This window comes from Eurosta solidaginis, chromosome 4, assembly GCF_040869045.1.
Source record: "Eurosta solidaginis isolate ZX-2024a chromosome 4, ASM4086904v1, whole genome shotgun sequence".
NCBI lineage: Eukaryota > Metazoa > Arthropoda > Insecta > Diptera > Tephritidae > Eurosta > Eurosta solidaginis.
Window position 1 is genome coordinate 18,055,582 of NC_090322.1, and position 27,494 is coordinate 18,083,075.

Here is a 27,494-nt window from a genome sequence, read left to right on the forward strand (position 1 = left end):
GGTGTCCCGCAGGGCTCAGTCCGAGGACCAATTTTATTTATGATTTATATAAACTCGCTTTTTTCAATATCTTTTGTAGGAAAAGTCACAGTATTTGCCGATGACTTGGCAATCGCATATAGATGAAACAATACTTTTAATCTTTATGTAGATATAAATCACGATCTGAGCCTCCTAAGAGAATGGTTCGCTTCTCATAAGCTTATTGTAAGCAATAAAACTAAACTAATGTATTTTGGTCTTGGTGGAAAGGAAGCAACTAGTGGTGATATTGTAACGAATGTTAGCAGCACTGAGCGAGTAGTAGAGTTTCATTTGAGCTATCAATCAGTTTGGTTATTAAGGAAGCTATTCGTTGCAAAGTATAAGTGTTATTGTGAAGTACTTTAATAAAGGCCATTTTTCCATTATTCAATATTGGAGTTATTTATTCAACAATTTAGCGATACGAACGTTAGCAGAAGATTGCAAATAAGGGGAATTGCAGTAAATTCGTTACAATATTATTTTTCACTCTGCAAGTTGTTTGCGGCACAAACGTTGTACTAGTGCTTGTATTGAAAACGAGTATCGAGTTAATTATTTTCCTTATTTAAATTGTGACGCAATGTGTTTCAACGTCGAAGTTGTCAAAAATTTTAGATATCTGGGTTTTATAGTCGATCATAACCTAAGCTGGTCTTCGCATATCTCAGCCATGAAAGTTTACTTGCTAGCAACTGTTCGCTCTTTTTATCGCCTGCAAAAACTATATGCATATAGTGTATTGAAAATGATGTATTATGGACTTGTACAGTCAAAACTTCAATATTCGATGATTCTCTTTAGAAGATTAAATATTCTCCCTGTAAGACACTTGTACTACTTTAAAGTATTAAAAAATTTTTTTATGAGAAGTGGTTATCTACATAGTCCAATATACACTTCACGTATGTTAAGGAGCAATTCTAATGCAACTGTTACTGTTCCTGCCTCAAGCACAACTCTGTATCGAAACTTCTATACCATAGTATCGTGTATGATTTTCAATAAGCTTCCCGAAGATATACAAACAATTCGAAGAATAAGCGTTTTCTTAAAGCAGGTAAAACTATGGCTTCTTGGGTTGGGCCATGAAGATATTGAAGTTCTGTTACGGCCTATCACATAATTGGCTTCCAATTTAAAAACATTGCAACATATTTTATTACTTCTTTGTTATTTTTATTTAATGAGTCCACTTGTAAAAGTTCCTTGCTATATAATGAACCGATGTACTTTATTTCTATTGAATTTAAATACTTTATTTCATTTTATTTTAAAAACTTTTATTTTGATACATTTTTTATCAATTTGTAACCTTTATAACATTGCAACATGTTTTCTTGCTACTTTCATATTTTACACAATATGCTCACTTGTAAGTTGCTTGTTACGTAATGAACCGATGTGCTTATTTCTATTTATTTCAAATACTTTATTTTAATATTTTATTCATCATCAATGTTAAACCTTTCTAACTCCGTTTAAATGTTACTTGATTGCACTCCGCATTCTAATTTCCATTGTAATCATTAGAAGAAATGGCGTTATCTCTGTTCTCATTTTGATCACTCAACGCCATTAGCTATTATCTTATTGTATATACTTTATTGTATGTTCACTAATGTACTAATGTTAAAATCTGTTAAATTTCATTTCATAAGATAATACTGAATAATAATAAAAAAAAAAAATATCATTAGTTCGAAGGCGGAGAGTAGATATTATTTCTCATTCAAAGCAACCAGTCCATTTTGGTCGCAGAACCTGGAACGTCAGACATGTAAGATAAGCCCTATCCGCTAAATGATGTTAACTATTATATCCTAGGTCAGATTTACTCAAATTTTAAGAGAATATTTGGTTTTCACTGTGAGTTAAATGCGTTACAATATTTGACAATATTTTAATCAAAATGTAAATTTTACTTAGATTTGTTTATATTTAACTCTAACTATTAGTATTATTGTAAAATAAATTAAAAAAACGAATATTTTTCGACTATCATCTTATTAAATGATTGAAACTAAAAAATCGCCGAAATGTATATCAAAAATCCCATATTCAGTTTCATGGTTCATGGGTTTTACCTTGTTATATTTGTATTAGGGCCGTGAACTGCATCCGGATTTTTCAACTATCCGGATAAACCGGATATTCGAATAACCGGATAGCTAAGCAAAAAATTCGGATATCCGGATTCGTAAATGGAATATCCGAATTCGTAAATGGAAAATCCGGATATCCGTATGTTCGGATAGTGGAAAAGTTAAATATCTGCATATCTGAATTGAACGCAGCAAACATCGAAAAATTATTCACAAAATATGTTTGTAGATTATTAAATTAACGTCAAAAATTAAAAAGCTACAATTTTACAAACATCAACAATTTTACAAAGCGTCAATTTAAACTAATAATGAGTGGTAAAATGGTCAGCAAGTTTTGGGATCATTTCCAAAAAAGTGAAAATAAGAACAGTGCCATTTGTTTATATTGTGAAAAAACGCTACAAAGTTTACATCAAGTCTATGGAGCCACTATCGGTTTTTCCATCTTCAAGAGAATGGTATGGACGCAGCTTTTCTCCCTGAATCTGCGCCAGAATATAAGCGGAGTAGCAGACAATCACAAATTAAGTTTGATCACAATTCGGAATGTTCAGAACCCCCAACGAAGAAAGTTCGAACATCGCGCGTAGCTCAAGCTGTTCGCAATAAGTATACATATGTCCAAAGTACGTCAAGAGATAATAACACAAGCTTTGGCTATTATGATTGCTGTTGACTTATTGCCTATTTCATTGGTGGAATGTGATGGATTCAAGAAGTTTGTTAATGTCCTCGAGTTCCTTGTGGCAAAATAATTTCCGGGAGAATTCAAGCCATGCATAACCGTGAAATAGAGAAAGTTAAGAAAAATCTCAGTTCAGCATCTGATATAGCTTTGACCACTGATTGCTGGACATCAAGAGCCACTCGATCCTATATGGGACTTACAGCGCATTATTTAGATTCTAATTGGACTCTTCGCTCTTTCAATTTGCTCACCGAAGAATGACTGAAAGCCACACAGCTGAGAATTTAGAAGACTCGCTTCGAGATGGCATGAAAGAATGGGATATCAAAGAAAAAGTCACAACTATTGCACACGACAACGCGAAAAACATAACAAATGTTGTTCGGAGTTTGAGCCCTGACCCAAACAGCAAAAATTATATTTTGCTTTAAAACAGGATTCCTAGGAGTAGTGATTAGTATCAATGGGACTCACGTCCGCATAATTTCACCTATATTGGCTGCATCCGAACTGCGGCCAGCCTGGAGCAACTTCGGAATGTCGCTCCATAAAGTCAAAAAGTTATTCAATGTAATCCTTCGTTTACACGTTGTTTTTTCTATAAATGTGTACAAAATTGTTGATTATTGTTTGATTAAAAAAGGTTTAACTACCGGCTGTAAACTATTTTTTTTGGTAACGTTTTATGAGCCCGTGCACCATCTAGCTCTTACCACAGGTAAAACACGCGTTTCGATCTCCGTTTTTTGGATTCGAAAGTGGAAATTAAAAATTTTATTTCTGTCGAAAAATATTTACAAAAACCCACAAAATGGCCCCGAGAGGGTCCGAAATGTGAGGCCCGATCCATCGTTTTTTGCACAGAACATCTTTCTGCGTTGGCGGCCTTTGGCCGCGATTTGTAAAAATAACCCTGGGTGGGCCCAACGCCTTTCTGCATTAGTGTGTACAAAAAATCTGGCAAAATAAAACAACCACATGAAAATTTGAACCGAAATGATATGACAGAAATTAATGCCCCTATTACGGTATACAACTCAACTTAGTTGGGTTGTAATTAAAACAACTCAACATTTAGACAACTCAACTCCTGTTTGGTATTACGAATTACAACTTATTTCAGTTGAAATTGAATTGAGTTGCCAACTTCAGAAAGTGATGATTTGACAGATAAATAAACAGCTGATCAATTTGTGGCAGAAATTTAAGCATTTTCAATTTATTAATATTATATGAAATCTATTTTATAATGACAAAAATGTTGGTGACTGACATGTCGCGAATACGGTAAACATTCGCGTTATCATTCCAATCCCTTGGAACTACCAAGCACCAAGTAAGGAAATGTTTAAGTGACAAATAATGAGTTTCATATGAAGTTATTTTGCAGATTTGAAAGGAAGCATTTTACTCAGTACTAAACAAAATTAAGGTCATTTCCGCATACGCGTTCGTATTTTAAAATTATGATTTTGGTGTTGGACTGGTTTTAGATATTATTGAGGAGCGTATTTGTGCGAAGTAGATTAAAACCCAAACAGAAAAGATTGTATTTTACTCAAATAGGATTCCCAGGAGTAGTGATAAGTATCAATGGGACTCGCATAATTTCACCTATTTTGACTGCATCCGAACTGCGGCCAGCCTCGTCCAACTATGGAATGTCGCTACATAAAGTCAAAAAGTTATTCAATGTAATTCGTTTAAACGTTGTTTTTCCTAGAAATATGTACAAAATTGGTGATTATTGTTTGATTAAAAAAGGTTTAACTACCGGCTTTAAATTGTTTGCTTTTTTTTTGGTAACGTTTTATAAGCCCGTGCACCATCTAACTCTTATCAAAGGTGGTATCAAAAGACGGGTTTCCATCTCCGTTTTTTAGGATTCGAAAGCAGAAATTAAAAATTTTATTTCCTTCGAAAGATATTTACAAAGACCCACAAAATGGCCCAAGAGCGTCCGAAATATGAGGCCCGTTCCACAGTTTTTTTGCACATAACATCTTTCTGCGTTTGCGGCCTTTGGCCGCGATTCGTAAAAATAACTGTGGTTGGGTCCAACACCTTTCTGCATTACTGTGTACAAAAAATCTGGCAAAATACAACAACCACATGAAATTAGATTTTATTAGAAATAAAATTTTTAATTTTTGTGGTAATTTTTTACGACAGCATGACACTAATACGTGTCCAAAAATATCGAGAGAGGTATTAAACGATGCGTCTTGACATCAGTATTAATAATCCAAAGGCAGAAAAAAAAGATATTAAACAAAAACCGAAAAAAGACAACAACATTACAACAACCACATGAAAATCGCCAACTTCAACGGCAAATATCTCCGGACAGAGATAAAATGTATCTTTTCCGCCACCGGATTATTGTTCTCGGGATTAATACGCGTGTTTTGACACCTCTCTCAATATTTTTGGACGCGTATTACCAGTGTCATGCTGTCGCAAAGAATTACAATTTTTGTTGTCGGATTCTTAAATCGGAGGTCGAAACGTGTCTTTTGATACCAACTTTGAACATTTTTGTTAAAAATTAGGTGGTGAACCGTCTTCTAAAACGTAAAATTTTTTCAAAACAACTGCAAAATTACATGAGACAACTGCTAGTAAGCAGTTGTAAAATTTTGACGTCTTTGACAACTACACCAACACAAGGTTGTAAACGGCAATGCCACAAAAAGTTGTAAGACTAGACAACTCAACCGAAATTTTTTTTGACAGGTTGAGTTGTAATCTGTAATACCAAATTGCGAAATTTCAAACCAACCAGAGTTGAGTTGTAAACGGTAATAGGGGCATAAATTTTTAATTTTTGTTTTCGGATTCTTAAATCGGAGGTCCAAACGTGTCTTTTGATACCAACTTTGAAAATTTTTGTTAAAAATTAGGTGGTGAACCGTCTTCTAAAACGTAACATTTTTTCAAAACAACTGCAAAATTGTATGAGACAACTGCTAGTAATCAGTTGTAAGATTTTGACGTCTTTGACAACTACACCAACACAAGGTTGTAAACGGTAATGCCACAAAAAGTTGTTAGACTAGACAACTCAACGGACATTTTTTTGACAGGTTGAGTTGTAATCTGTAATACCAAATTGCGAAATTTCAACCCAATTAGAGTTGAGTTGTAAACGGTAATAGGGGCATTAATTTACACGTGTTGACATTGTAGTCGGTTCCTTCTCGTTCGGTCGGTCGGTTTTATTTTGGCTATTAAATAAAATTAAATAAAATAAGGTAGTAGTGCAGTTTATGGTACCCACCGAAAATTGGGCCAAAATTTTCGAGTGAGGTATCGAAAGACGCGTGTTCACATCTATATTAGGAATCTGAAAGCGGAAGTTAACTTTTTTTATCTGTTTAAAAGTTATCCGCGAAAAACAAGTTTGTGTGATACATATTGTTCCCGCACGTTTACATTCTTTTAAGCGCACTCATCACTTTACTTTTTATATTTAGTATCTAATATCTAATATATATTATAAATGGCAAAGGTTGGATGTTTAAATGTTTGGATGTTTGGATGTTTGTCCAGACGTATGTCTTTGTGACTCAATCACGCAAGAACGGCTGGACGGATTTGTATGAAATTTGGCATGCATATAGCCAATAGTCTAGAAGGATCTACTAGCTATATATTTTTTAAAAGGGGCGTGGTATCCGCCCCCTAGGAACAGTTATAATTTAATTATTATATTTTTTTGTCTTTGCGACTGAATCACGCCAGAACGGCTTCGCGGATTTTGATGAAATTTGGGACAGAGATAATAGGCTACTGGCGAAATTTTTTCGAACATGGAAAGGGGGAAGGGGTCCCACGACCCCTTCGAATAATTACCTTTTAACAATTTTTACACATTATAACTTTACGTATACTGACCTTCACCAATATTACAAACTCAATGGGTGAAATAAGTCGAGGGCTTACAAGGTGAGCAGTGATTATTTTGGGACCCTTCCGGGATCATTTGTGTATAGTTTTCGGGATCCGTCCGGGATTCCGTCGGGATTATTTTGGGACATTTTCGGGACTATGCCGGGATCATTTCGCGATCATTTGGGGACCCTTCCGGCATCATTTCTGGACGATTTTCGGGATCCGTCCGGGATCCCGTCTTAGTCATTTCGTGACTTTTTCTCGACTAATGCGGGATCAGTTGGGGACCCTTTCGGCATCATTTCTGGATGGTTTTCGGGATCCGTTCGGGATCCCTTCAGGGTCATTTTGGGACTTTTTCTCGACTAATACGGGATCATTTGAGGTACCTTCCGGCATCATTTCTAGATGGTTTTCGGGATCCATCAGGGCTCCCTTCGGGGTCATTTCTGGACTTTTTCTCGGCTAATACGGGATCATTTGGGGTAGCTTCAGGCATCATTGCTAGATGGTTTTCGGGATCCGTCCGGGATCCCGTCAGGGTCATTTCGGAACTATTTCGGGATCATTTGGGGTACCTTCCGGCTTCATTTCTAGATGGTTTTCAGGATCCGTCCGGGATCCCGTCGGGGTCATTTCGGGACTATTTCGGGATCATTTGGGGTACTTTCCGGCATCATTTCTAGATGGTTTTCAGGATCCGTCTGAAATCCTGTCAGGGTCATTTCGATACTATTTCGGGATCATTTTAGGCACCTTCCGGCACCATTTCTAGATGGTTTTTGGGAACCTTCCGGGATCCCGTCAGGCTCATTTCGGGACTATTTCGGGATCCTTTGGGGTACCTTCCGGCATCATTTCTATATGGTTTTGAGGATCCGTCCGGGATCCCGTCGGGGTCATTTCGCGAATTTTTCTCGACTAAAACGGGATCATTTGGGGACGCTTTCGGCATCATTTCTGGATGGTTTTCGGGATCCGTCCGAGATCCCGTCGTGGTCATTTCGGGGTTATTTCGGGATCATTTGGGGTACCTTCCGGCATCATTTCTAGATGGTTTTCGGGATCCGTACGGGATCCCATCGGGGTCATTTAGGTACTATTTCGGGATCATTTGAGGTACCTTCCGGCACCATTTCTAGATGGTTTTCAGGATCCGTCCGGGATCCCGTCAGGGTCATTTCGGGACTATTTCGGGATCATTTGGGGTGCCTTCCGGCGTCATTTCTGGATAGTTTTCGGGATCCCGACGGGGTCATTTCAGGACTTTTTCTCGACTAATACGGGATCATTTGGGGACTCTTTCGGCATTATTTCTGGATGCTTTTCGGGATCCGTAAGGAATCCCGTCGGGGTTATTTCGGGACTTTTTCGGAACTAATACGGGATAATTAGGGGAGCCTTTCGGCATCATTTCTGGATGGTATTCGGGATCCGTACGGGATCCTCCCAGGATCATTTCGGGACTATTTCGGTATCATTTGGGGTACCTTCCGGCATCATTTCTATATGGTTTTGAGGAACCGTCCGGGATCCCGTCGGGGTTATTTCGGGACTTTTTATCGACTGGTATCGGATCATTTGGGGACCCTTTCGGCATAATTTCTGGATGGTTTTCGGGATCCCTTCGGGGTCATTTCGGAACTTTTTCGGGACTATTTCGGGATCATTTGGGGTATTTTCCGGCATCATTTCTGTATGGTATTCGGGATCATTTGGGGTCCCTTCCGGCATAATTTCTGGATGATTTTCGGTCATATCGGGACTATTAGGGGATCATTTGAGGACGTTTCCGGCATCATTTCTGGATAGTTTTTGGGATCCATGAGGGATCCCGTCATGGTAATTTCTGGACTTTTCAAATATTATTTCGGGATTATTTTGGGGCCCTTCCAAAATCATTTCTGGATGGATTTCGAGATTTGTTTGGGATCCCGTCAGGGTCATTTATGAGTCCGTTCGAGATCCCGTCAGGGTCATTTCGGGACTATTAAGGGGTCATTTGAGGACCTTTCCGGCATCATTTCTGGATAGTTTTCGGAATCCGCCTGGGATCCCGTCGGGGTCATTTCAGGACTTTTTCGGGACTAATACGGGATCATTTTGGGACCCTTCCGGAATCATTTCTGTATGGTTTTCGCGATCCGTCGTGGATCCCCTAGGGACCCTTCCTGGATGGTTTTTGAGAACCGTCCGGGAGCCCGTCAGGGTCATTTCGAAACTTTTTCGGGACTATTTAGGGATCATTTTGGTACCCTTCAGGCATCATTTCTTTGTGGTTCTCTGGATAAGTCTAGAATCGTGTCGTTGTCATTTCGGGCTTTTTGGGACTATTCCGGGAACTTTTGGAGACCCTTCCGTGGCATTTCTAGATAGTTTTCGGGATCTGTCCGCGATAGTGTCGGGGTCATTTCGTGAATTTTTCTGGATAATTTCGGTATCATTTGGGGATCCTATCAGGTTATCAGCTCATTTAGTTAATTTGTTTACTTAATTACAAAAATAAAATGCATTAGACAGAACCATTTTTTTAAACAGATAACTTGATAAGCAGGCCAACGTGAATAGCCCATATATTTAATTTTCTCCTTGCGGACGGGGCCGCGGGTAAAGGCTAGTATTAACATAAATCTAACTTGCACGAATTAACGAAAAAATTATGTTATATATCACTGATTTACTTATAAAATATCAAAACAAATATTGCAACAAATTTCTGTCGAAATGAAAACACGTGAAAATGAACAGTGTTGCCAGCCCAGCAACGCTGGAAATTACCTTTGTTGTTCTCTGCTAAGATTAATACAAGGCGGTGGCGGTTCAACATAAATTTAAATAAACATACAATTACATTGTAATTAATTGTAATTTACTGACTATTTTGCAATTAAATATATTAAAAGAGAAGAGAATACGTCTTCAATTTATCGAAATAAAGAGATGCTGGCAAATATTTGGAATATTCATTTTTATTTAGGCGCAGTATTTTCTCCTCTCCTCTTCTCTTCTCTTCCCTACCCCTCGTCACTTCTCTCTTGCAAATTCCTGCTAATTTCAATTCGCCTGCGGTGTGTGGTTGTTGTTAAATCGTATCATAAAATATAAAAATTTGGAATAAAAAATCGCGCGGAATAAAAATTCGATTGCGGCGCGTTTTCGTTAAATGAAAAATCTCTGTGCTTCTTTTCGTTTCGCATCATTAAATACGAAAATTTGGAATAAAAAATCGCGCGATTTTTTGTTCCAAATTTTCGCCTGCGGGCTTTTTCGTTAAATGAAAAAATTTCTTTGCATACTTTTCATTTCGCGTCATAAAACATAAATTTTCGCCTGAGAGGTTTTTTTAAGTTTAATGAATAGATTTCGGCGCATTGCTTCGATAATTTAAAAACTTATCTCCTTAAATATGTATATTAAATTGAAAATTCTTCAGAGAAATACAAAAGTAAAACCGTAGAATACAGATATTTATCTGAATTTATGTCGAGCCGCCACCACCTTGCATTGTTCCGACTAGAGAAAAGCATAAGTATTTTCTATTGTTGCTGAGCTGGCATCACTATGCACCTCCATTTACTCTGCATTCGTGTGTGTTCATGTGTTTGACTGCAACAAAGAAATAGGCGAGTTTTTTTGATATTTGATTTGCCTTAATAAGAATAAATAAGTGAAATTCAAAGTTATTTTTTCATTAATTCTTGTATATCAAATTACATTAATATACCAAATATCGAAATTGTGTTAATTCATGTGCCTACAGTAACGTAATTGTGCCGGAAAAAAACGTGCCCCATGGGACAGTTTTTCGCGGATAACTTTTAAACGAGTAAAAAAGTTAACTTCCGCTGCGGATTCTTAATCTATACGTGCATACGCGTCTTTTTATACCTCACTCGAAAAAAAGGGCCCAAATTTCTGTGGGTACCATAAACTGCACAATTACCTAAAATAAAACAAGATCATATAAAAGAAAATAAAATTATATAAAACAAGATAAAAGAGATAAAATAATGTGCAATACAATTAATAAAACGAAACAAAAGTAAATGAAAGTGTAAACATAGAGGATCGCGATTATGCAAGTTTAATTTACGCGTGTTGACATAGTAGTCGTACTGATGACAATTTGTGATGGGTCGCACCTGTTGGATAGGGCGCGAAGCACTGCTACAACAACAACAACAACAGCTAACTTTCAGAAGTCAACTAAAAGTAAGTTATATTTAACTATTAACTATTTTTTACTGCAGGTTATGGGCATGGTTCTGAGCCACACATCGTATCATAATTTTATTTAGTTATTTATGTATGTACATTAAGCTGGGTTGATTTGCATGGAGGAAAGTTAACCAGGCATGCTTAACCAACGAACCGATATCATTTCGTTACGATAATTAACGTTAATAAACGAAACAAAGTAATTTCGTTTCGTTTATTAACGTTAAGAACGTCAAATTAACGAAATGATTTCGTTTCGTTTTCTGCCGTATCAAAACGGAATCAAATCGTTTATGTTGATTATTAATTTCAAACTATGCTGGCAAAGCTGATTGATGGCGGAGTCATTAAAGGTGAAAGCATTAGCCAAGCTGATTGCAACTTTTCTCATGAATTTTGACAGTACGAACATTTCTCAGAGTGTTTTTGACATTACCACTAACGAATTACACAAACAAATTCTATGGAGTTTGTGTGTGTATGTGCGCTCGTTGTTACCACCTTACGGCTTCACCATGGCTATAGCATTGCCAGCACAATTCAAACATAAAGTATCACGTTTTTGTTAACGTTTTTAACGTTAACGAAAGCTTTTCGTTTCGGTTAAAAACGAGATACAATTTATCTTGATAATTTCTTTATCGATAATATTTCGAAGTGTTTCAACGGAAACGGTGGAAATTTTTTGATAAACGATTAGCTTAACGTTAAGGTGCATCCCTGAAGTTAACCCATATCGCGCCATCGATTTTTCGATAGGAAAAAAGTTCCACTAAGCATACCCAAAAAAAGATAATTTTCGAGCCTGCAAAATTTGAGTTTTTTTACTTTTTTTCTTTGATTTTTAAGGTTTTTTTCATGACCTACTTAAAAAATTTTCATTTGATTTTAAAATTTTCATGTATACCCTGTCAGACTCAAAATTGTCCGCTAAAAACTTTGGCGATAACAGTTTTTTGAAAAAAAAAAATATTTTTTGGGTTTTGAGGAGTGTTTTGGTGAAAAAATTTATTTTTTCGCCATTTTTTTAAGGGTCTTCAGAAACGTGCAAAAGTTTTGCCGATGAAAACGAATTTGCGATAAAAACGTTGGCATTAACAGTTTTTTAAAAAAAGTTTTTTTTTGGTTTTTGGAACTTGTTTTGGTCGAAATAGATTTTTTTCATTCAAGCTCCAAATCATTTTTTATGTATATGTTTCCGTTAGACCCACCAATAAGTATACCAAAATGATCAGGGACGAGCTAAGTTGATTTAGCCATGTCCGTCTGTCCGTCCGTCTGTCCGTTTGTTTGCACGCAAACTAGTCCCTCAATTTTTGAGATATCTTGATGAAATTTAGTAAGCAGGCATATTTTGATGGGGGATTTGACATATGTCGGAATCGACCGGATCGGACCACTATAGCATATACCTCCCATACAATCGATTGTTCAATAAGAGGGTTATCGCCATTTCTGCCCCATTTCTGCCTCATTTTAACAGCTAGTAACATCAAATTTTACCACAAGCTTACGTATTTGGCGTAGATTGTTGTCTGAAAAAATCATCAACATCACGTTTCTGAAGAAACCCTCCTCAAAACCCAAAAAATATTTTTTTTTTTCAAAAAACTGTTATCGCCAAAGTTTTTAGCGGACAATTTTGAGTCGGACAGGGTATACATGAAAAGTTTAAAATCAAACGAAAATTTTTTAAGTAGGTCATGAAAAAAACCTTAAAAATCAAAGAAAAAGGTCAAAAAACTCAAATTTTGCAGGCTCGAAAATTATTTTTTTGGGTATGCTTAGTGGAACTTTTTTTCCTGAGCCCAAAACCTATCGAAAAATAGATGGCGCGATATAGGTTAATAAATCGGCCCAGCTTAATGTACATAGTAAACCTAAATTAAAAATTTTGATGTTGATAGCTATGACATAATTCATTACCACTTCGTCATCGTTTTCTCATAGCAAGAGTTCTCAACGCTCATGCAAAAGTATACAAAATTAATAGTAAATCCGTTTTGTGTATCATTGAATGTGTTATTAGAATCGCCGAATTGTTCTTAATTGATTATCAGTGCTGTCAGAATGGACGTGATTTCGAGCAGCTGCATTCCAACCAACTGTCCAAATTAATGTTTTCAATAAATTAGCGCAATAAGTACGAGCTTGGTGTAATCCTTATAATACTCCTTGTTTTTCTGTACTGTGTGGCATAAGGTTTATCTGAAAGATACCGTTATGTATAAGGCTTATAACTCATTTAAAATAAAGCTCACATAAGCAATTATTAGAAGTCATTAGTAAGAAAATAACTACCTTATTAGAAGGCTTATAGATCAATTAAAATAAGGCTTACATAAAGAGATAAAGATACCACTTTTGTATTACGAGCTTTTATATAAGGATATAAGCCACTAAAAGTCAAGCTTACATAAGGCGTTATAATACGATTGAGTAAATCAATCTAATTAGAATAAATATAGATTTCCAATGATCCTGGTGAAAAAGGAATTCTTTTAGCCATGTGAACTCGATAACCTGAGTAAATTTTAAGATATCTTGTTGACATTTGATATGTGGATTCCTTGGCACTCACCTCGCATAGCATAGCGACATCAGACAATACCCACGCCCATTTTTTATGTATATACATTTTATAAAACCTCAAAAACGTGATCATTCAGTAAATGATGGAGCCAAAATAACCAAATTTCATGTATTCGTCCAATAAGGGGCGTTGCGCCGCTCATTTCTGAAAAAATCAGTTTTTAAAATATTATGGGTCAAAATACAAAACGGTAATTGCTTACTTTAAGGTACAACTGCTAAAACTCGTGTAAAAATATTGGGAGAGGTGTCAAACGCGCTTTGGGCCCAGGATCACGAATACGAAAGCGGAAATTGGAAACTTTATTTCTTTTCAGAGATATTTGCAAACAAAATTGAAAACTTTTATGTGGGTTTTGAATTTTTGATGATTTTGTTGTACCCACAAGAAAAACTGTGGGTAAAAGTGTTTTGCTCGGATATAGTTTTGGTCTCCAAACCGGTGTTGGACTCACCCAGGGTAATTTTTTTATAAGCGCGACCTGAAGGCCGCCAATGCAGAAGGGTGTTCTGCGCACAAATGCTATGGATCCGCCCCGGTTTCGGAGCGCTCCGGCACCATTTTTCGGTTTTTTGGAAATATCTTTTGACAGAAATAAAATTTTGAATTTCCTCTTTCGGATTCGCGGTCCTAGGATCAAAACACATCGTTTAACACCTCTAGCGATATTTTTGGACGAGTTTTAGCAGTTGTAACCTAAAGTAAACAATTACCTACAAAACGGTTTAAGTTGCCATTACAAAACTTGGTAAACTACTTCATTGTCTTAGGGTATGAGTCTGGAAAATTACCGAACTTGGTAAAGGGCCACGCACAGTTTTATATAGAAGAGATTTAAAGAGACCGTTAAAGGATATAACAGGCTATATACCTGCAAAAATACTCGGATCAAAATATCGACTCAGTAAAAGGTATCGAGTATACTCGATCCAAGTGATTACTTCGGAATTTTTACCAAAGTGAAGAAACTTTTCTAAAACGAGATCGTGTTTCGAATTTAGGAGAAAACATGTAAGGAAGTTTAAGGTTGGACAAAACAGAACATTATATACCCAGTTGTTTGCTCTTACATATACTTTAAGGATACGTTTAAAGAGAAACGTCACGAACGAAATGATTTAAAAGGAACTAGGTATACATATTCAAATATCGTGTTCCGTAAGAGGCTATATGCCAACATTTGCTATATTTAAAAATTACTTATGTATGTACTTGCCAAATTTAATAAAACTGGTCGATTTTTGGTCGACTTTTTACATTAAAAATAAAAAGGTATTTTAGTTAGAAAAAAGTTTTTCTAAACGGGGTCGCCCTGGGTGTTTTCGCAAGCACTTCGAGTGTATTTCTGCCATTAAAAGCCTGTCGGTAAAAGTTCATCTGAATTGCAGATGCCGTTCGGAATCGGCATAAAATATTTGGTACATAGACTTGAAAGAACACCTCTTACTCACTGCTACAACAACAACAACAACACCTCTTACACAAGAAGCATATAAGAGAGAGCTTGAAGTAATATATAACATTGCTGCAAACAACGGATATAAAAAAGCACTAGTAGATCAGCTCCGAAGGACGCATGGAGAAACAAAAGAAATAATGAATAGGAAAATAACACCTGGACGACTATGACATATACTGGAAAAGCAACATATAAATTGGCAAACTTCTTTAAAAAATACAAAATTCACACAGCGTTACAAACATCGAACAATCTATGGCGAAAACTAAGATCTAATACTAACTCAGACGATCCGTTTAGCAGCCACGGCGTATACAAGCTTACCTGCGGATGCGAGCACAGTTACATAGGACAAACAAGAACGAGGTTCAAAGAACACATTAGAGATTACAACAGAAAAACCCGGAATCCAAACATTATACCAGAGTCTAACTTCGCAAATCATATGGTCAAAAATTAATGTTCCCCAGCAACCATCAATAAAACAGTTAGGGTCCTTCACATGCAATCAAAGGCCCGACGTCTGAACGTACAAAAACATGGAAATCTACAAACTGAAAACTTTCGACGGTAGAATAATAAACGAACAGATAAACACAATTTCTGACACAATATTTGAGCTTTTAAAACTTGTCTACAAGAAACAAAGTAATCACACAGGTACAACAGACAAACACAAAACAATAATCGCACCAAAGCAGCGAACCCACAAAGAAGGTCAAACGAGTAGAATTACTGACTTTTACCTGCCTTAGTCAGCCACACCAATCGATCAGTAAAACCCACCCTCGGTTCGGAATGAACACACAACACATACACATACATAAATATACACAAGCATCAATTTTAACAAAACAATTAAATACAAGACAAACGACAACAACAGATCACAACGAAAATCGACACTGATGATGGCACAGCGCCGAAATCGGTTTGCCTCGAAACCAAATTTGACAAGGGATGACGGAAAATCGTTCCAAAATACATCATATGAACGTCTCGTCCACCCAATTCGTAAGGCAAATTAAAAATAGCACGACGCTAATTGAAGAGAAACTTGTTCCAAATCTCCTCTAAGGTTAAACGAGTTTGGAAGAAAGTATTTTTTTTATCGCACTAAATGTTTTATGGAGAGATTAACTAAATAGAAGGGGGCCAGAACTGGTAGTGTTATTACGTATCATGTATATATTGCAAATTTTGTTAAGATTAAAACTGTAAGCACCTTTTTTAAGTAGTCGGGGTCTTTACCAGCAGCATAATGTCCAAGTTGAGATTTCTAGTGTGTGAGTCGGGTTACCTCGCTAGGTCACGTTCTCTTGCTAGCTTTGCAGCTTCCGCCGGGAAGTGTGGTTTGATTTCAGGCATTCCACCGGCCGGAATGAATAGTGTCGAAGCTGAACTGATGGCTTTCTTTAGCAAGAACTTAGCACATGTGATATACATAGGCGGTGAACTGTATATTTAAATCCAACTTTTATATGAGAAGCAACAGCAAAGCATTCATGAGGAGTTGCAAATCATAGCACGTTCGATGCCTAAATGTATTTTTCCAAAATATTTTAATTATTTTCGGGCTGAAAACTTAAAAAATAAAATCCAGTGCTTCTTTATAATTTTTCCAAAAAAAAAAAAAAACAATTATCCGTCAAATAAACTTCAAGTGGATGCAGTGTAGGTTAAAATTGAGATTTTAAAGCTTGACATGGAGACATGGTTCAATTATGTACAGGTTGGCTCATCTCATCAGCTGATTTTATTTATGTCATTGCATGGTCGAAGGGATTGTCAAAAGGAGATGGCAAACTCAAAATGAAACCAACACATTGGCAACATTTTACTTACACATACAAAAACTGCTAAGTTTTATGTTTCCATTCCATACCATTCGCACCAACACCAATACACAGATTTTGACAATTTGAACAGACATATTTTGTTGCTTTACAGATGAGCCAACCTGTATATAGTTGAACCATGCATGGAGAGTAGTGTCAGTATAAAGGGTTACCAACTTTTAATAAAAATACCAATAGCACAATAAGTATTTTTGAAATTTTATAGTTAAGCGCTTATCCAGATCATAATGCAAACCACGAAAACTGCGAAAACCGCATCTTTAACGAAATTTTGTAAACAAAATGGCAAATAGAAAAGCAAAATTGATATTTTTAAATAAAATTACTTCAAGCCATGCTGACAAGGGGAAAAAATGTGTTGAGCTTTTTCTTATGATTTGGGCATTGCTTACTATATAGTTTAGCAGCTTAAATTTAGGTTATGTTGCGATAGAGCGGAAGGCAGTGAAAGAAGGCACTCGAATGAAGTATAATGAAGGAATGATGTTCGGAGTTTTTCCAAAATTTGCCCAAAATCCTGAATCACAAAAGGGAGTGTAGTTAAGTACGAAAATGAAAAAAATTAGTTAGGGTTTGCTCCTTTTTTAGCAAGAGATTTTTATTTTAAAAATATAATATACCAACCAAAGTTCATTCTGTTACTTATTTTATCTATGGGGCTTCACATGTACTTTATTAAAACATGCTTTTTTATATTTACGCACTTATTCCTCGATGAAAATAAATGAAACACTTATAAATGTAGTCATTAATCATTATCTTATACTTCCATATATTCAGGTGTTCTCATCCCGTTAACGTTTTTCCTTATTCTGACAAGTTCGACATGCAAAATTTAGAGGGTTGTCTATCATACAAAACTGCCTTTGAGTCCTACTACGATCGTAGCAGATTTCACTATACGTTTAGAAATATTATAACTGTATAAGCCGTTACTAGAATTGTTTAGCCAAATAGATTAATGTAACTTTGTATTCCCTAACAGGTAGGTAGGTAGGTGAAATGGCTGTGACCCTGGTCGCCCAAGTAGCTATTTAAAGCCGTTTTGATGCCATATAACCCGTCTAAAACCTACGGAATGTTACGGTCAATGTATTACAACCAGCCAGAGTTGTTGATAAAATTAAGAATATTCGGGATTGCTATCACAGATAGACCTCTAAGGTCTTCTAGAAACGGGGTTCCAAGGAACCTTAGTCGGGCTCTAGCTAGAGCCGGACATTTACACATAAAGTGTTCAACTGTCTCCTTGGCATTTGGATCTTTGCAGCTTCTGCAGTAGTCGTTATATAGAATGCCCATCTTTTCCGCATGCGTGCCTACTGCCCAATGACCGGTGCAGACTGCTATCAGTTTGCGTGTGTTGGCCCTGGATTTGTTCAGAAGACTTCTCGTCCTCCTTCCATCGTAGTTTGGCCAAATGGATTTTGATATTGCACAGGTGGTGATGTTATTCCACTTTGTTTGTGCTTTCTTCAAGTAGAAGCTTTGGATATTCCCTTGGCTACTGCTAAGGGTATGCCTACTTCAACACTGGTGATTTCCTCGCTCATCTCCGATGAGCCCCTGCGTGCCAGCTCGTCGGCCTTCTCGTTACCCTCTATCCCCCTATGACCCGGGACCTAGATAACGCATAGTTCTAGATTGGTGGATAACTGGAATATGAGTCGCTTACAAGCCCACACAAATTTTGAGTTAATGTGTGGCGAGGAAAGCGCTTTTATCGCTGCTTGGCTATCCGACAGGATGCAAACTTTACCAGCTACATTCAAGCCCCCCAGTGATTTGCAGGCTTGTCAAATCGCGAGGATTTCTGCTTGAAACACGCTGCAGTGCGATGGGAGTCTGAATGATGCAGACAAATCTAGGGACTCAGAGTAGACTCCGGCCCCCACTCCCGATTCCATCTTGGAGCCGTCAGTGTAGAGTTGGATGTCGCGACCCTTATGCCCGGGTTTCTCTTCCACTCGTTCCTGTTTGGAATGGCGGTATTACAACCGTACTCAAACTTCAGTTTGCGAGGGTAGTAATCTGTCGCGGTACTACATGTACCATCCGGAAGTTAATTTAGGTTACTACTATGCCCTTGCTGAGTATCCTTCCAACACCTAGACTCCCTGATTCTCAGTACGGTTTGTGACGATGTACAAAGTATATGCAAGTCGATCGGAAGCAGGTGCAAAATGGGGTCTAAAGCAGCTGTGGGGCAAGTGCGTCCGGCCCCTATGGCACCAGCACACTCAGTGCGCTGGACTTTTTGCAGACTGGTGAGATTGTAGCTCTTACTTAGAACTTCCCACCAAACTATGGAACCATAGGTAAGCACCGGTCGCACCACCGCCTCCCTAACAGAATATAAACAAAATTTTGCAGAAAACTAATTTATTTGAAGAATTTGTACGAAAAATTAAGCAATCCAAATTTATTACTTTTGAAACACGTAAATACTGGCATTTAGAGCTGCCGGAAAAGTGAGGTTATGTTGTTGATATCACCTTTAGTATTACATCATGCTTACTTCTAACTATATGTTATAAATGTGTAGCAGAACTAAAATAATATTGACAAATCATATATGTCATACTAATTTTATATAATAAAAATGATTTTATACATTGCATGCATTTTATACCTATGCATTATATCATAAATTTTCTCTCAATTTTCGTTTTGGTGCTGGCTAATTTTTACTTTCCGTACGAATAAGGCAAGATGCACAGGAGATGTAGCTTCATAGACGCGTACAAGATATGACATGTAGCTACGATTTCTCTGCGCCTCAAGATCTGCACACGAAGCTACTTTCGAGCGTCGCTACAAAAAGCAAACAATTATTGAAAAAAATAAGAAATTAAATTTCTTCAGGTAATCCGTCCTCGAAACCAAAGGAAACGCGTAGCCTCATAATGGAATGAAAAAAAGTTTGATGACGTAGTGCTTTTGAAATTTTTCCATTTATTACATTTTTCTCCTGTTTCGCTATCAGTGTTCGGAGTATTTAAAACGGTTACCTGAGTAAACGACTACGCCGGAGTAAAAATAAAATTTTGATTTCATGGCTTGGCAAACCCTTCGATTGTGTTTTTGCCAGGAAATGTTTCTCAGCAAAAAAGTTATCTGCCTATTCATATGCACATGAAGTCGGCCTAAAACGTGTAGGATGACCAATTAATGCTCCCATTAACACACCACATTCTATCTCCCCGGATATTTATCTCGAAAAAATATTATTCTAATTATTTTCGGTTTACCATACATATTTCATGCTCTTTTAATGACAGAAGGTTTCAAGACTGGGGCAGATTCCTGTAGAAATAAAAATGGCGACCTGGTAACTGACGTACAGAGTGTAGGGGGCGACGAACCCGATATCCCGATAGCCGATGATGAAAAACACTCTCCGACATCCAACTATGGCGTAGTGAGAATGGCAATATCACGGCTAAAAAATCACAAGGTGCCAAGTAATGATGGGATAACCGCCGGGCTGTTCAAACATGGAGACGAAGAGTTGGTATAAGATAGAGAAGCAAAAAAAGTGGATCTTGCAGTAAATTTGGACAAGACGAAGTATTTGCTGTCATCGTGGCCTTTGCAGCCACGTCACTGTTGACGGATATAAATTCGAGACTGTGAAGGATTTCGTTCATTTGGGAAGAACCATTAAGCAAAAACAATGTCGGCCTAGAAATCAAACGGAGATAACTTTTGGTGCTGGGTTGAGCTTATTGGTCGTCTAAATAAGCAAAATTTGTTTTTGTTTGATTTGCTTCAACGCTTCATGCGTCATCCTCAGGAAGCTATTTATTGAAATATTTTAATAGTTTAAAATTTTTTTAACAACAAACATGAAATTATTACTTACATTGATTAATTTACATAAATAGTATCACATTTTTTTACACTGTGTACAGAATACATATATATAGGTACCTTAATGTTGACATTTACTTGTTTTATTTTCTTTTCGCACAACCGCAGTATAGACATTACTTATGTTGTTTATATCTTCTTTGAAGTTCATTACATTGTTTATCTTTTGCTGTATTCTTAAGCTCTCTAAAATTAGTCTTGTCTTTTCTCTTTTTTCTATATCTAATATTTGTGCATTGTCAAAGTCCGCTATGAGATAACTTTTGCCAACAACTGCTTGTTTAGACAATTGAAAAGTAAAGTCCTCTCACTCATCATACCTGTCCTGATGTATGACTCGGAATCATGGAAGGTGTCGAGAGAAAAGTTCTCCGGAAGGTTTATAGTCCTATCCGTGATGTCGACGGCGAGTATCGAAGGAGCTATAATGATGAGCTATATGAGCTTCACGCAGATATGACGATAGTGCAGCGATTTACAGATCGCGCCCGGACACATTTTTTGCTTACATTTTACTTTATTTCTTATTCCGTACGAAAAAAGTACAAAAACTGTGAGTAAAATGTGAACAAACATGTCTTAACACACAAATAATGAATTCACGTCATTTCATCCAATCGTCACTTGTAACCAATCAGCTTTTCATACGTATACAATAAAAACTTCAACCAAAAGATATTACGTAGTAATACTATTTAGTTTTCAACTCGACCCAAATAAACCTTTGAGATAAAAATTGTAACAGGAGGTAAGAGAGGAGCAAAATACTCCGATTGGAATAAAGTCTGAACACTACGTCAGCAATGAAACATGTAGTCAAAAGCGTGACATCACGCGGAGAAAATTTATTTTAAAAGTTTCCCTCTGACAATGAACGCAAAAGAGTCACATTTTATTTATTAGGAATTGCACTGCGAACATTGGTCTATTGTGCCCTCATCAGATTGCGTCGAGTTCCAGGATGAATACAAATTATGTTTTTATTTAGTTGAACGACGATAGAAACTCAGAAAATGCAAAAAATTTAAAGAAGAACGTATGTTTTTAATTATTTGTGTGTTGCTTTGACGTTGGCATTGCGTTGCTTATGGATTGAAGCAATTATAGCGCATGTGTTCAAAGTCAGATGTACACGCAACGCAAGTGCCAAAACGATGCAAAAGTCACTTTAAGCATAATTGATTCACGTGTTATTTATCATCATTAATTAAAAAAGTTAAACTTAGGCAAGATGCACACGAGGCGTAGTTTCGTAGACGTGTACAAAATATGGCATGCAGCTACGTTCTCTCTACGCCTTATGTTGTGCCTAATACGCGTCTATGAAGCTACACCTCGTGGGCATTTTCCCTTAGATTATATTTCAAAGAAACATTTTTTAGTTTTAAACTTTGTTCATAATATCCATGTACATGTCTACTACTATGGCAGTCGCTTGCATACCACTGTTTTATAAAAAAAAAATGTTGTTCTGAAAAATGCAACCTTGCCACATGCATTTTCAAACACGGTTGCCCACAAATCACACACAGGGTAGGCGATTTGTGACGGTTGCCACACCATGTTTTCATTTAGGAGCAAAATTAATCGAAAAAATGGACCAGGGGGTCAATTCCCTAACTGTCAAAAACTTTCATTGGAAACACATTTGCACACACAATTTACACTTTAAATTTTCATGCGATTCTGTAAATTATTGTGCACATTGTTTTGCTGAATGAGCGCTGAATGTAAAAGTCTTATGTCAGTGAGAAAATATTCATCAAACGCCATGAAAACAAAAAAATTATTCTGCAACAGTTCGTCTGAGTTTTGAATGTCATAATAGTGTACACTGGCTGCCAAGAAAACTCTTGAAGTTTTTATCAGTGAGTTTTTTTGTTCACAGTTTTGCTTTACAGAATCAGAATTTCAAAGTTTACACAATTTCTTGTGTACACTTTAAAACTCACAGTTAGCGTATAGGGGCTCAGAAAAAAGGACCAAATTTGAGTTTTATTTTATTGGGTTACAAACAAATCGGCAAATTACTAGAGTGTCGTATTCGTTGTAAAAAGCAAATATTTTAGGATGTTTCCGTGGTGTCCTTTTCTGACTTTAATCCAAACTGCATAAACACAAATAAAATGTACCTTTCGGTATTACATTTTCACATTTCTGGGATAAGACTACATATGACTTTCACGAATGAAACGTTGTGAACCTAGTTTTGCTTGATAGCAATGAAATAAAATGTATAGCGCAGTTAGGTTTTAGTAAGGAACGGTTAAAAAATTTACGCTGTGGCAAACTCAGTACATCGTAAAAGAAACTAAGCAATTGTGTTATTGGCGGCCACCGTGGTGTGACGGTAGCGTGCTCCGCCTGACATACCGTATGCCCTGGGTTCACACCCCGGGCGAAGCAACATCAAAATTTTAGAAATAAGGTTTTTCAATTAGATGAAAATTTTGCTAAGCGGGGTCGCTCCTCGGCAGTGTTTGGCAAGCGCTCCGGGTATATTTCTGCCATGAAAAGCTCTCAGTGAAAACTCATCTGCCTTGCAGATGCCGCTCGGAGTCGGCATAAAACATGTAGGTCCCGTCCGGCCAATTTGTAGGGAAAACCAAGAGGAGCACGACGCAAATTGGAAGAGAACCTCGACCTTAGATCTCTTCGGAGGTTATCGCGCCTTACATTTTTTTTTTTTACATAATTGTGTTAATGCTATTTTTATAGATGCTTACTTTTTCCCTAACAGCTTAAACTTCATACCAGATCCTAGATTCAGTAAGTGTGGTTTTGAACTCAGACTAAAAATCAAGCGTCTTAAAAGTTTCAACTTTCGTGGTAAGAATTCTATTGAAGTAAATTAAAATTATATGTGGGTTAATAAATTTGTGGCAAATTTTATTAGCAGTATTTTGAATTTTTGTTTCAGTGAAAAAGAAATAAAAGTACCAAAACCGTGCCGAAAATGGACCAAAATTGAGTAAAAAGAGGACCAGCGGACCAAATGGGGTTGTAAGGAACCATTTTTTTAGGGTGGTTTTTTGCACTCATTATATACAAAACGCGAAATGAAATGAAAGAAAATTCTCAAAAGTGAATCAAACAAGATAATAACTGGCGTAGTGCCATTTAAAATACCAAGAATACATAAGATTTACAATGGATTTGGGTCCGTGTAATACGATCACGTATCGAAAAACGCTTTCACGCAAACAATAAATATGATTTTGTCAAGCTATTCGTAAATATCAGAATGAATTGTAATTAGTACACGTATCCACTATTTAGTATATTTCCTTAATCCGATCCACAATTTAAGAGATATTGCGATGTCAAAAATTGTTTTCGATCACGGATCGTATAACACAATACCGGCCCTGGATTCCGCGCTTTACGGAGTAATTAACCTTAATATAAGATAACAGTCTACGGAGTTTATAAGTGCCATTTTACCGATTTACTTTTAATTTAGCCTCTTCTTCCCTTAAAGCTGCCATATTTCGCTCACGCGTCTCTGGATCTTCGTCTTTATGCGTAGTTGAGTGTAACTGTAGCTCCGAAGGCAAACGAAAAGCTAAGGGACAAAACTTACATCTGTGTATATTATAACCCAGATGTACACGTAAATGCCTATTCAGTACACCTGCTCTAGAAAAGCACCGTTCGCAGTATTTGCATTTATATGGTTTTTCACCGGTATGAGTACGCATATGCTCCCTTAGGGTCGCAGCTTTTATAAATCTATTCAATACAAGCAGAGAGAAAAGCTAGAATAAATTTAGATAAATATATTAGGACGAGGATTTTTATGATAACTTACCGCATTTCACAACAATCACATTTATGGGGCTTTTCGCCGCTATGAATTCTTTTATGTAGATTTAAGTCCCATTTTTTTTTTAATCGTTTGCCACAAATATCGCATGGGTATTGGTAGTTCTTGTCACATATGTTTTTGCCTCTGAAAAAAAAAAAAACACACAAGTAATCAGGACATTCAAGGTTCGAAAACAACTCAGGTTTAAGGGATCAAGACTAAAGCCAGAACCTAAATTAATATTTCAACAAATTAGTATACCTCCTGCCTTGCCCATCCTCCTATTGATTGTTGAATAACTTTTCCCATCATGCAATATATTAACAACTACTTTAATACTCCAGAAGAGGAGTAGACTGTTAATACACGTCCAAAAATGTCAAGAGTGTTCAAAAGGCACGTTTTGACCTCGGTACCAATAATCTGAACAATAACCCCGGGCCGTTCCAAAACGGGGTAGGATCCAAGTCTCTTCGCTTCCCAAGGCAGTCGGTTCTATGTACCGGAGCGACTCGGGATTTTTCCCGACCAAGGGCTGTCATTTCAGTGTAACCCCATTTAATTTGTTGCGTCCCTCCCACAAATTTTCATTCTCCCAGCAGCTCATTGCAGCCGCAAAGCCAACTACATCGGGTACCCCAATGCTTACCCAAGGACGTCCAGTCCCAGGGCCCTAACAGCAGTTGCGTCCTAGCCTTTCACAACCCAGGCGTAGTCACCCGTTACTTACTCCCAGAGTGGCGACGTCTCCCCCGTTCCACTTCAGAATTCTGCAGTTAAGCTGTAATGGATTAACTGGGAAGATCACGGAAATAGTCGATTTCATGAAGCGGCACAACATCCGCATTGCTGCGATTCAAGAGACTAAACTTACAGCAAGATCTACTCAGCAGACCTGTTCTGGGTATAATGTCCACAAAAAAGATCGCGAAAGCGGAAATGGAGGCCGCCTCGCGTTTATCATACACCACTCAGTGCAATATCATATATTTGATCCCGACATTGGCCGAAGGGACAGTGTCTTAGAACGTCACTGTCCGGTCAGGCGATGCAAACCTAGAAATCATCAACATCTACATCCCTCCTGCCACCTGTTGCACCAGTGGATACCGCCCTAATATCAGCGCCTTACTCACTGGCAATAATCGCATTATCTTAGGCGATTTCAATGCCCATCACGATCTATGGCATTCAAACTTGCAGGCAGACAGTAGGGTGAGATGTTGGTGGATCAAATAGAAGAAACGATGTTCTGCACAATAAGCGGAGACGCCCCAACACGTATGGTAGGAAGCTGTCACAGTTCGCCGGATATATCAATCGTGAGCGCAGGACTCGTAAACTGCGTCAACTGGCAGCCGATGGTACCTTTGGCATCCGACCACCTGCCTATACTTATTTCGCTCGAGCGTACCGCCGACTTCATTGTCACAGAAAAACGCGCTTTCATAAACTTTAAAAAAGGAAAGTGGGATGAATACAAATCCTTTACAGACAATCGCTTTGCTGCCCTCCCTATCCCAACTGATGCTCGCCAAGGGGAGCGTGCTTTCCGCAAGGTCATTGAATCCGCCTCGGCTCGCTTTATTCCCGCCGGTAGAATTCCCGAAATTCGGCCTCACTTTCCGTAGGAGGCCGCAAATTTAGCGAGAAAACGTGACCTTATAAGACAGCTCGATCCTGGGGACCCCCAAATAAGGGATATAAACTTTGGTAATAAACCAAATATTTGATTTATATTGTTAGTTTAATTTTTATTTGTATGAGTTTTAAGCTGGGATTACCCTTATTGCTTTAAATATATGAAAACATTTATTTGAAGCAATTTTTAATTTTTTAATTTAATTTATTTAATGATTTGGGAAAAATTTAAACGTGACATCAGGACGGACAAGGCGAAAGCAGTTTCGATTATACGTTGTAAATCTTTTCAAAGCCTTTTCTCCCGGGAGTGGGATTTGAACCCGCACTCCTACGATGGTTTAAAGTGTTACAAACGCATTCAGCCACTTCATGCCTTAGTTGTTGTAAACCTCATCCCAATTGCCTTCTTTGCATATTTTTCTTTATTCACAGTCCGCACTTCGTATGGCATCATGTGGTAAAATTATGCGTTGGTAAGGCGGTTTCAAAGAAACTTGGTGTTCTTGCTTTTTGGTTCTATTTATAGAACTACAACGAATTAACCAATGTTGTCTATTTGTGTGAGTTTTAAGCGGATATTACCTTTATTTTTATTTATTTAGAGTTTCAATATTTTAAAAACTAATTAGAATTTTCTTTTATTTGAAGTATTCAAAAATTTTCAAGTTTAAACGAAAACTTAAAAATTAAAAATTATTTTTAAAAATTAAAGTACAAAGTAGTTAACACTATATTTTCTCCCCTCCAAGAAAATTTAAAATTTAAAACGAATAAATAATTAATTAACATTTTTCTTTTTTGTTGTTTAATGTATTTGTATTAAAATTAATGTTAATAAGTATGTTTGCTGGTTTAAGTAAACCAATTGAAATATTTTTAATAGTATTTTTGTATTAAATTGTTAATGTTTTATGTTCCTTAGAGATAACTTTAAAAGGTCCTTCATAAGGTGATTCTAAATTAGATTTACGAAGCACTTTAACAAAAACACACTCACAATTTTCTAATTTTTTAGGAACGAAAAAGTTGTCTTTGTTATGATGAAAAACTTTAGAACGAACAAGCGAAAAATATTCTCTTAATTTGTGAAGAGCGTCATTAGAAAAATCATGTTCTTTATTCTATTTGAAACAATTAATTGGTGTTTGGCCATAAACAAGTTCAGCGGATGAGCATTTTAAATCTTCTTTAATAGAAGTTCGCAACCAAGAAGAATGAATGGTAAAATGTCAGACCAATGAACCGAGCCGTTTGATGCTATAATTGCTGCTTTTAATGTTCGATGAAATCTCTCTATCATGTCATTTGCTTGGGGATGGTAAGGCC

General features: G+C 37.0%; 1 protein-coding gene across 1 annotated transcript in view; it reads right to left on the reverse strand.

Moving 5' to 3' along the window:
- LOC137248415 (uncharacterized) overlaps positions 1 to 27,494 on the reverse strand; it is a 277,648-nt gene that overhangs the window by 102,780 nt on the left and 147,374 nt on the right. Inside the window, exons 20-22 of the mRNA XM_067779354.1 lie at positions 24,528 to 24,668; positions 24,161 to 24,448; positions 5,993 to 6,047 (exon numbers count right to left, since the gene is read on the reverse strand). Coding sequence (XP_067635455.1) covers positions 5,993 to 6,047; positions 24,161 to 24,448; positions 24,528 to 24,668 — 484 coding nt within the window. The remainder of the gene's footprint in view (positions 1 to 5,992; positions 6,048 to 24,160; positions 24,449 to 24,527; positions 24,669 to 27,494) is intronic.